Source organism: Lathyrus oleraceus, chromosome 2, assembly GCF_024323335.1.
Source record: "Lathyrus oleraceus cultivar Zhongwan6 chromosome 2, CAAS_Psat_ZW6_1.0, whole genome shotgun sequence".
In the NCBI taxonomy this organism is placed as follows: domain Eukaryota; kingdom Viridiplantae; phylum Streptophyta; class Magnoliopsida; order Fabales; family Fabaceae; genus Lathyrus; species Lathyrus oleraceus.
The window spans coordinates 75,916,019-75,927,843 of record NC_066580.1 but is presented as its reverse complement, the minus strand read 5'-3'; the positions used below and the strand labels follow the sequence as shown (position 1 = coordinate 75,927,843).

The window sequence follows — 11,825 nt, the reverse complement described above, 5'->3', positions numbered from 1 at the left end:
CCTAATACAAATACTATATTAATGCATAAGTCGGACCTCTCATGTTCTTTTGTTGTCTCTTATATTGCAATGTCGTTCGTGCCTCAGTAAGAATGACATCTATAGTGTCCCTTATATAAGAGCCTTCCAGAAAGACTCGTATGTTAAAACCTACTTGCACAAGATCCATAATACGACGACATGCAGGCAACACATCAACAACATGATTTGCCATAACATGTTACTCCTCTAATATCTCTTGATGAGCTAGTCTAGATGGATCTCTCGGAACATCGGTTTCATATAAGAATGTGACATTATAATACCATTGGACGTAGTTGTATGCACAACTTCAGTCGGTATCAAATGATTAAGGAAATCACCATACATGACATATACATCTCTACGGACCATAGTAAGAGGAGCATAATCGGAGGAGTCTATTGGAATAAACTGTTGAATTAGTGCATGATACGCTCAAACATATTTGGATACATCATACAATCTAGAGTACAAGGAAAAGTCATCCAAGGGACGCATCAAATGGTGATCATCGCATGGTTGGAAGTGTATATCATCTTCTAATATACGGTCAAGATACACTCTACAGGACTCAATCGCCTGATTCTCTCTGGGCGTGACGAATGCGCAAGTATGTAGCATATACTATGTGTAGGTATCAACATATTACCAACAAGAAATATGTGAGAAGTAGAGGAAAATCCATGCCTTAAAATGATACATATGAATTATTATTAATGGTGTAGCACAATTGTTATGAAAGTGGTGCATAAACATTAAAAGATGCAAATATATTACCGTCAACCTGGGGTGCCTCAACCTAGACGGGTGGGGCTTTTGGGGCATCAAGAGGTAACACTTGCCTCCTCTAGGAAGACAAATCCAGAGATGCTTGAACCCTGGAAGTTGACATCTCTACATCAACCAAACTAGAACTGACTGGTGGTTGCGAGGGTCGAACTTTCTCCCTGTGAACTGATGCATGTTACGGCACTTTGCCGAGCCTCAATCTATCTCAATTATTAACCATAATGCATATAATTAAACCACGCAAGCAATACATAGTATGAGAAATTAAATCCAGATGAAACACAATGAAAATAAAGTCAAACAATAGAGACAGACAAAATACATAAATGTATTTCTAAATTTCTGGAAAATCAAATTTTGAACAAATACAGAAGTGCATTTTCGTATTAACCTACAACTCAGAAAAGATAAATGCATGAAAATCCGACTTTCTCAAAACGCATTGTTCATCTAAACTATCTATCATACACATTATTCGGTTAAATAACATATCTAAACTATCTATTACACATCATAATGCTCAATTTTTGCAAATGCATGTATATAGAAATCAAATGTATAGAAATCATTTTTTTATCAAATGTGAGTTTCATGTTAAGCACTTTGATCGATTGAATGTTGAGAATAAAAATTTGGAAGTGAGTTGAGAGAGTTTAGGAGTTTGAGAGAGTAGGAAATAAGCAAGAAGAAGAAGGAGAAGAATCTGACGCTTTTTTTATCAAAAACACATGAATGTGCATTTTCATAAGTAACATAGAGATGCATTTCCGTATTATTTTTTAACATAGAATTAGGGTATTGCTCACTTACAAATGAATTGTGTGTGAAAGAAGTGCGTCAAGGTACATATTTGTATTCCAAGAGTAGTTTTGGTTATTCGCTAGAGTGTTAAGGTATATATTCGTATTCCAAGAGTAGTTTTGGTTATTCGCTAAAGTGTGAGAGCAACTTTTAGGGTGGGAAGAGCAATTTCCAATTATTCTAATGTGATTTAACCCAACCCATTACCCATTATGCTCAAATCTGTACACCAAAACTTGTTCCAGCTAAATTGAAATTAGGTCAAAAGGGGACCGGTTAACGGGTTGGTCAGAATTTGATATTTTGGCATGAATCCAACCGAACCACCCAATTTTACACCCTATCACCAAAATGTGAATACTCTCTTGTGGCCAGGTAATATAGCAAACTGCAAAGCTACTATATCAAGAGAGAAAACCTAAATTAATATTTTTCCATAAATAATGACTAGTGAGTTGCACTATATCTTGTGAAGCCCCTTATAAAGGTTCCATATACCTTTCGTCGGAATATCACGTTACAAACATGCCAGAGTATATGGACCCGAGCAAAAAAAAACTCTCCTACACTCAAATCAATGAGCTTTAACAGAATAACGATACTAGTGAAAAATGCTCAACTATTAAATGAATAATAGTATTAGCATTTTGCAAGGGAGAGAAACTAAGAGTTAGGAAGTTTTGGCCCTTATTGACAGAAATTGAAATCAATGAACAACTCACCTCTGTCCCTCTTCCTTCATACTATTCATTCATCTGGTTAAATTTCTTTTTCTACCAAGCAAGGTGTGAAAATAAAAGAATAATGATAACCATTAAATGGTTTTAGGAACCTTTTCCTATAAAATAAACGATGAAAAATGGGAATTAAGTGTGTTCTAAAGTTACTGAACGCTTAAATTGCTCAATTTTGTTCTAAATGTTGAAAATGTATAGAAATGTAAACCATATCCAAATACATATTTGTCCTCAGAAAAGCTCTTTGGACAACCAAGTTCATTTCTCGATATCACTTGCTCTTCTTTGGTTCTTTAGTATATTGAGCTATCAGAGTTTCAACATCCTTCCAGAGGAGGCCTTCAACTAAGACTCCATCCTTAGTGAACCTGCAATCCAAGCCAAAACAGATTGATGCATTGAGTACCACAAAACAGTGTGGGCATGAATACTAATCCATAAGTCCAGTATCAATGTGTGAGCATGCCTTTAAAGGTAAAAGAGACATACCACTCAGTAACACTTTTGGTAAGATTTACTGGTTCATTTGCAGAAATTGATTTTGGATCTGCACTTTCTACAGTAAGTGTGTAGATATCAGAAAATCTGGGTAATTTGGAGGAAACTACCAAACCAGTGCTGGTAAAGGAGCCCTGTAAAAAGAAATAAAAGCCAAGCTGGAATACATTACTCTTAAAATTCTGCAGAGAGATGAACATCCAAATTAAGATTCAAATCAACTAAAACTTAAGTGAGATCCTAGGAAGGATCAGGAAGGGATCTAAAGATCGATATCGTAGCACTGATAGTAAGATCTTACCAAAAATGTAAAAATATGTTTTAATCTACAAATATTATATTACTATTAAAAAAATAGATGCATTTCTAGATGAAATGTGTGAGCCGACACAAGGATAAGTCTCAAAGGCTGATGTGGTGCTGAAAATAAAGTCTGTATGTTCTATACAAAAAAATATTTCTATAACCTAGCCAAACAAGCAAAAGTAGAATAATGTAGAAGTTTTGACCAAAAAGAAAAGAAAGAACTTAGAAGTAGGTGAAAAACATCTTGCAAACGGCGGCAAGAATGCAAGAAAGGTAAAGATGTTGAACAGAGATGGTGCATGTGTCTGACTCACAAAACTCTTGTAAAGGACAGAACTAGAAAGGGAAACGTGAATCTAAGTGAGACTTCTGGGTTTTCTGACCGAGAAAACAGTTTTTTGAAACCGTTTTACAAACCCGGCCCGCAAACCAGGCTTATTTAAGCATCTCTTCAGGTTCAGAAAACTCATTTGTGCCCACAATTTCTCGTGTTTGAACAGTGTTTGTACTGCGATTCCATTGTCCCCACCAAATTCCAAGTTGTCTCCGGTATGAGGTCACTCGGCCTCTTCAAGATCGCAAAATAGCACAATCCTACAGGTTGAATTGCAATTTTGAGTTTTGACTACCATGACTAAAACCATAAAGATTTTTGAGAAGTTTGGGCTAACTCAAATTCCAGAAGAAAATGGATGAGTTAGAATAACAAAGATAAAGGAACTATCTTGGTCAAACTGTCAACCTTAAGACATGACATAGTCTGGATAATTAGTTTGTTTGCCTTGTTTAATTGTTGGAAGTGCAAATTATGCGGCTGCAACTTTTATCAACATTAATTGAAATTCAACAAAAGGATACAGAGAATATGACATGATACCAGATTTCATTTGCTACAATCTATTCAATTGCAACTGTTTCACAACATTAAATATCAAATAAATATTACTAGCTTATTAAACAGAGATTTGTTTCAGCTAACATGTCTATCATCAGCTAACATGTCTATCATGGCTATAGAGCTGAAATAGAATGTTCAAATTATTGTATTTGTATGTATCTTTAGGCCTTACTATGGCACAAAAGACCAAAAGAAACTTGCTAACTGAAGCAACAAGAAAAAGGTATACACCTTTCTCACACCCTCTCTTACAGACACACAATGACACAAAATAGATTATAGATATAACATACAATTCTTAAATGCTATCTAAATTTTCAATATCTTGGAAAATGGATTAAAATGGTCGGGATGACAGGGGGGCTATATAACATCTAGAAATTAATTATTACAAATTTGCATATACATCTAAAATATATACTCTATAACCTTTACTAATTGAAACCAATGGGTCATAAAACACCACACATTAAACATTATGCAAATGAGTGAGTGGTACAGTTTGTGATTCAAAGGCAATCTATAGTTCTCATATTCATCAGTGGAATGGAATGATGCATATTATTTACCCGGCCCCTCCAGTTTAAGAGACTAAGGAAGACATGTTACCAAAGCAATGCAAGTCATACAAAACATCTACTCTATATATAAATAAAACTTATAGTTAAAGAGAGGTGCCTTAGCCAAGTTTAAAAAAAACTTACAGACAGAGGATAAGTAAAGAGAATGGCATTCTTCTCCTTAGTGTATATGATCAGCTGCAACAACCCGTTGAAGATTACATATGTACGAGAGTCAAGGATCAAACAACAACGAAGCAAACATTAGTAAAACTTGCAAACACAGACAATCCCATTTCCCTAAAGGGTTAAATTCATTTAGCAAATAACCTCAACCACTTTCAATTTGAACAATTCCCATATCCCACTCTACTTCAAAGAGTTAATTTCAGATATTTCATTTTGAATGTAATAGCACCACTATATCCAAACGATTATCCCCTTCAAAACTATAACAAAAACAACCCAAGCAGAATTTTTTACTGAAAAAAAAAACACAATAAACAAGTAAAAGGATATAAGGCGATGCAGGCAAGAAGAAAATCCCTATTCTCAGGAAACTTCTTCTTGTAAAACTGAGCAAACAGAGCAATGACAATAATAACAGACCCAATCAACAACCTCACATTGCTCAATCTCACATCTTCAACATACCCACGTCCCTTAACGACCTGAAACCCAAAATTCAATTCGATTAAACACAAAACAAGACCAAAAAAATGATCCAAATTGAAACAAAATCGAAAAGGGAAAATAAGATAGGGTTAGGGTTTAACAAACCTCAGAAACAGACTCATCGAGAATGTGCTTAATGGAGTGATGATCTAAGAGATTGGCTTTCTTCTGTGATTTGGATGCCATTTTTGTGAATTGTTCGCAAAGACTTCACTTGACCCAAACGAGAATTGCGTTTTTGGTGGCTAATTTGCACACTGAATAAACCTTCGATTTTATGTGCGTATTGCGCACCCTTCTTCTTCTTCTTGTACTAGTAACTTTTTTTATACAATAAAATTGTTTTTTTGAGAAAAAACATATAAAATGCAGTGTGCACGTCATTGTTGAATTTTGGTCCAATCACATTTTATTGTTTTTTTACTTTATGGATGCTATTAAGTGATTGGATAAATAGCGTGGCGCGATACGATTGGTCAAAAGTCTAAATCTATTATACTTTTTTTATATAGTATGAGTATATATTTATTGTTTTTCAATAGTTAATTTAATGTATTTTATATTGTCAGTTTATTATGTTAGATTTTGAGTTATATATTTTTTTATTTTAACTATATATAAAAAAATATTATGAAAGAGTGAAAAAATATTTATTTTTTACATTTATAAATAGTAAAGAGAAAATTATTTTTGAAAAATTTAATAATTTATATTTTTCATTTGTCATCAAAATAATATTAAATAAACTTTACAAAAAAAATTGTTTTGTCTTATGACTGTACTAGTGTTCAAAACATACCCCTCTATTAAATTTTTTCTATGTGCACACGTGTAAAAATATGAGTAAAAATAAAAATTGATTTTTTTTTAATTTTTTAGTTTTAATTATTCATAAAATAATATATAGAAGATAACGAAATACAAGAAATATAAAAAGTGTGATATACAAGTTAGTTAAAAAAATACATTTAGAAATTAAAAAAAAGTTTAAAATAAAAATTAAAAATATTTATATTTAAAATAAAAATAAGTTGTATTGATTTCATATTTTATATTTGTATATTAGTATAGAAGTACAGATAAACAAATTTTTCAAAGATGCATCATCAAAAATCCTATTGCGAATACATGTTTTACTCCAAAGTTTTAAGAAAATTATAAATAAAAATAAAAATTATATAATAATTCAATATAAGCTTTCACTTAATTTATTATTAAAATTGACAATAAAATTTGAAAAAACTATTTTTTTTATATATTGAACTTTTTCAATAAAAGAAATTGTCAAAATAAACTTTTTGAAAAAATAAATAACCTTTAATTAATAAAATATTGGATCATTTTTAATATCATCTTGAGAAAAATGTAAAAAAAATAAATCATCCTAAATGTTTATTGAATGTTTAAATATTGAAAATATGTAAAGATATATATTTATGAACAATATTAACATGGTCAAAAGAATAAAAATAGAAAATACTTGAAAATTATATATTTTTTTAAAAACAAAATTGGAATTTTAGATTTATCACTTAAAATTGTAATCTTTTCTGTCATTGAGCTAAAAAAAATATTAACTACTCCCTATGTGCCTTTATAAGTGTCACTTTCTTGCAAAAAAAATTATTTCTTTTCAATTATCACTTGCAAAGCTCAAGGTAGTATTAATTGCAATTTTGTCAAAATTAGCCCTAGATAATGATTTCTGAGAGAGAAAAAGTAAAATGAATGTAATAAATAATTAAGGGTATTATAGATAAAAGAAGAATTATTGTTTGAAAAGTAACAATAATGATTAGCTTCCTTGATATATGTAAAAAGTCAAAAAATGACACTTAAAAAGGAACGGAGGGAGTATCTTATAAATATAATCCCAAAGGTTGACATAATGAAGAAGGTTTTGATTCTAAGAGTGTATTCCTCTCTTAGATTTTCTATTTGAATTTTGATACATGAAATAATTTATTTGTTGAAACAAGTTTATATAAAGTTTTGCTCTGCTTTTAAATGGCGCCTACGCAAATAGACATTGAAATTGGACCCTTGAATTAGTCGGTCACAAGATTGAATATTAAAATTAAAAAAAAAAACTATGCTAAAAACATAAAAAGTTAACTCACATATTAAAATGTCGTAGATTCACCTTTCGTTGCTGAAATAACAATATTTTTTTATAAATAATACATAAGCATTTTTGTAATTGTTCTCTAAGCCTTGAGGTATGTCATAATGGGTAAATCCAAACCATAATTCACTTAAACTTTTTTTTGTAACACATTAGATTATAAAAATGTTTATAGTAGTGAAAAATATTTAATAGCATGTAGTAGTTTTTTGTTACAAAAGATCTAAGAATTAATCGTTAGTTAATTCAATGGTGATTGATGTTGGACTTTATAGGGAGGACCATGGTTCGATTTCTAGCAATTACGATCGAGAGGGGGCTGGAACCACTTGATGTCAGAGCTGACCCTCGAATCAGATTAATCGGTCCAGTGGATCAGATACTAGTGATGAAAATAAAATAAAATAAAAAGATGGAATCCTTGCATATTAGTTTCGTCATTAAAGCTTATTCATTTCCCCATCGATCAACCTTACAAATCCACGTGCAAGCTGATTATTATTTGTTTCTCCTTTCGTATGAGAACCAATAATATGTTAATCCTTGGTTTTGAAAATCAAATGTTAATCTTGATTATCGTTTTTGTCTATGCATTTGCTAATGTTAGTGATGGTCATAAAAAGGGTGAATATAGCCTACCAAGAGTTTGATTTTTGTTCATAGTTGATTTTAAAATATTTGTTAGTCGTAAAGGTGCTCATTTCAGTTTTGTCTATTAATGTTTGTGTGAATGTTGTTGCAGTTGTAATGGACGTTTGAGAGGGAGAAATAACGATGTATTGGCGATGGGAATGCATGCAATCTCCTTATTCTAAAAATACTACTGCAAAAATATTGGACTTTCTCATGGATGCAAACATCAGACTTCGTGTATGATAAGTTGATAACATTCTACTTAACTTTTTTTAGTTTATTTTTCATTCAACTATTTTCTCAAAGGCATAATGTCTATTTTCGCAGCCAAAATATGAATCGCACACTTAATTTAGTTACTGATAAAAATTTATATTCTCTTTCTTCATTAAGGTTAGTCAAATGTCGTAGCATGTCCTGTAAAGTATTGTTGTGCAGAAGATGAGAGTCATCCAATAACTCTAACTTAAAGGTATCATCAACATTTTACAAAAGGAGATTTTGACTGTATTGTTGAATGTTTAATATGGTTGAATATTTAATTTTGTGTTGTGATTCAAGTACCAAAAATATGAGTGAATTTGGTGAACTATTTTATAACATGCATTATGTTGATTGATGGATCTATTTGAGAATAAATAGGATCGTAAGCTTAGGTTGTGTTTAACCTGAATTCTTACTAATGAATGTATACATCTTCAAAAGCATAAATCCTTTAATTGCATAAGCAATGGAGAATCATTTTACACTTAACATGAATTAACTTGTATAATAATGTTCATAAACTGCCAGTGAAGAGAAACTCACCAATTGCATATGCAACCTCTTTCATAGTTTTTTATTCTTATATTGTGCATGTTTGTATTTATAGACTAAGTTAGAAACTTATTACATGAACTTTCATATGAGAACCAATAATATGTTAATCCATGGTTTTGAAATTCAAATGTTAATCTTGATTATCATTTTTGTCTATGCATTTGCTAATGTTGGTGATGGTCATAAAAGGGTGAATATAACATACAAAGTGTTTGTATTTTGTTCACGATTGATTTTGAAATATTTGTTAGTCATAAAGGTTCTCATTTCAGTTTTGGTTATTAATGTTTGTGTGAATGTTGTTACATTTGTAATGGACATTTGAGAGGGGGGAATAACGATGTATTGGCGATGGAATTGCATGCAATCTCCTGATTCTAAAAAAACTACTCCAGAAATATTGGACTTTTCATGGATGCAAACATCAGACTTAGTGTATGATAAGTTGATAACATTCTACTTAACTTTTTTTAGTTCGTTTTTCATTCAACTATTGTCTCAAAGGCGTAATGTCAATTTTCGCAGCCTGAATATGAATCACACACTTAATTTAGTTACTGATAAAAATTTATATTCTCTTTTTTCATTAAGGTTACTCAAATGTCGTAGCATGCCCCGTAAAATATTGTTGCGCAGAAGATGAAAGTCATCCAATAACTCTAACTTAAAGGTATCCTCAACATTTTACAAAAGGAGATTCTCACTGTATTGTTGAATGCTTAATATGGTTAAATGTTTAATTTTGTGTTGTGGTTTAAGTGCCAAAAATATGGTTGAATTTTTAATATATGCTGAACTATTTTATACCATGCATTATGTTGATTGATGGATCTATTTGAGAATAAATAGGATCCTAAGCATAAGTTGTGTTTAACCTGAATTCTTACCAATGAATGTGATACATCTTCAAAAGCATGAATCTTTTAATTGCATAAGTAATGGAGAGTCATTTTATACTTAACATGAATTAACCTGTATAATAATGCTCATAAACTGACGGTGGAGAGAAACTCACCAATTGCAGATGCAACCTCTTTCATAGTTTTTTATTCTTATATTGTGCATGTTTGTATTTATAGACTAAGTTAGACACTTGTTACATGAACTTGTGTTTGTAGACTACAATAACTCCACAAATATTGGACAATTTATTAAATTATTTACTATGTTTTTTGAATTATTTTATGACTTTTTTGTGATGTTTGTCTTTTTAATTTACGTTGACTACCTGTTTAGTTTAATTAGAGATATGAAGAGTACATTAAACTCAGTCTATTCTAGGACATTATGCCATCATTTGATCTATTTAACAGGCCTCACCTATTGAGGAAAGGTTATAGAACAGGATAACGTGTATTGTCAAACTTTTAACCGTTTTAGTCACATTTTTTTACTTTGAAAGTTAGAAATGTTGAACTTTGAATGATGAAGATGTGTTATCATGTTTCCATTCATTTCTTTTTACTTTGGTCACGGTATTTTTTATTATGAATTTTAGAGTTGCATGGTATAGTTATTTGATTTTTGTTTCTTTTATGTGTTTACAGTCACTTTGGATACTTATTGGAGCATAAATTTTGACGCAACTTACATTGCTAAGGAGTAGAAATTTTGACGTAGTTGACGATGCTAACATGGTGGGTAACTTGGAACTATATTTGTTTTTGTCATGATTAGCAATCTGGGCCCTTGTAACATCTTGAACTTGACTGTGTGATGCTGAATTTTGAAACTCAATTTATTTTGAAGTTTATACTCTCCCAAACAATGATAATTACATATTTTATTAATTTAGAGGAAATTAAAGAGCTACAAAACGTCCACCCAAAAGGGAAAGGTGTTAAGTGTATGTGTTGTTTTGGTTCAATTTGAAGATTCATGTTACCCATGTCTCAATTTGCTTGAATTGATGAGATATACTATTGAATTGAATGGTGAAATATTAGTATGTTTTGTCATTGCTTAAATAGATGAGACCATGTTACACGCCTAGTTGATTATGTGAAGATGCACAAGATTCAAGAAGATACGGAGAAAGCTCAATGTTTGATATTGATCATCCCTCTTTTAAATATGTATTCACATGAATATGTGTTACTATTTTATGTGAATAAGGTATCCTCTCTCTCTCTCTCTCTCTCTCTCTCTCTCCCTCCCTCCTAAACATATATTGACATGACTTTGTGTAACATTTTTATGTGAACAAACCTATTCATGGTGCTGGTTGAATATACTTTAGAGTAATATGTAAATGTGCTTATGATAGAATCCATGACAAAGGCTAAAAATCTAAAATACAATCACCTTTTCCATATTGCATGTTTGAGATCTTACCTTTTCCACATTGCATGTTTAAGATCTTGGTATGATTTGATTTTAGTAGTTGTTACCTATTTCTATTTGCGTCCATTTTAGTGATATAATATATGTTACTTAATTGATTGTAGCCTGGACCAAGGCATGACTGAGTTGTATACTTGTCTAACATGCCGAAAGTCATGTGAGGCCTTATTGGAGAATGTACAACAGTCTAAATTATTAAGGTGTTTGGTGCTTTATTTTTAGGCTTAGATTATTAAAGTGATGGGTTTTATTGCAGTTACAAAAAAATTGTTTTGTCTTATAACTATACTAGTGTTCAAAACATATCACTCTATTCAATTTTTTCTATGTGCATACGTGTAAAAATATGTGTACAAATAAAAAATATATATTTTAATTTTAATTTTAATTATTTATAAATAATATTATAGAAGATAACGAAATACAAGAAATATAAAAAGTGTGATATATAAGTTAGTTAAAAAATAAAGTTTAAAATAAAAATAAAAAAATATATATTTAGAATAAAAATAAGTTACATTAATTTAATATTTTGCATATGTATATAGTATAGAAGGACATATAAACAAAATTTTCAAAAATGCATCATCAAAAATCCTTTGGCAAATAACATGTTTTAC

General features: G+C 30.7%; 1 protein-coding gene across 2 annotated transcripts; it reads right to left on the bottom strand.

The window, feature by feature from the left end:
- Nucleotides 1-2,484: 2,484 nt before the first annotated feature.
- LOC127118205 (signal peptidase complex subunit 2) lies at nucleotides 2,485-5,619 on the bottom strand. Of its 2 annotated transcripts, none has more exons than XM_051048361.1 (5): nucleotides 5,391-5,619; nucleotides 5,130-5,281; nucleotides 4,755-4,836; nucleotides 2,838-3,004; nucleotides 2,485-2,716 (listed from the first exon to the last, which is right to left on the bottom strand). In XM_051048361.1, the coding sequence occupies exons 1-5, from the start codon at nucleotides 5,469-5,471 to the stop codon at nucleotides 2,620-2,622; spliced, it is 579 nt and encodes a 192-aa protein (XP_050904318.1). In that variant the 5' UTR covers nucleotides 5,472-5,619; the 3' UTR covers nucleotides 2,485-2,619. The 2 variants fall into 2 exon arrangements, with proteins under 2 accessions (XP_050904318.1, XP_050904319.1); XM_051048362.1 differs by having other exon boundaries at nucleotides 2,838-2,980.
- Between the last annotated feature and the right edge of the window lie 6,206 nt (nucleotides 5,620-11,825).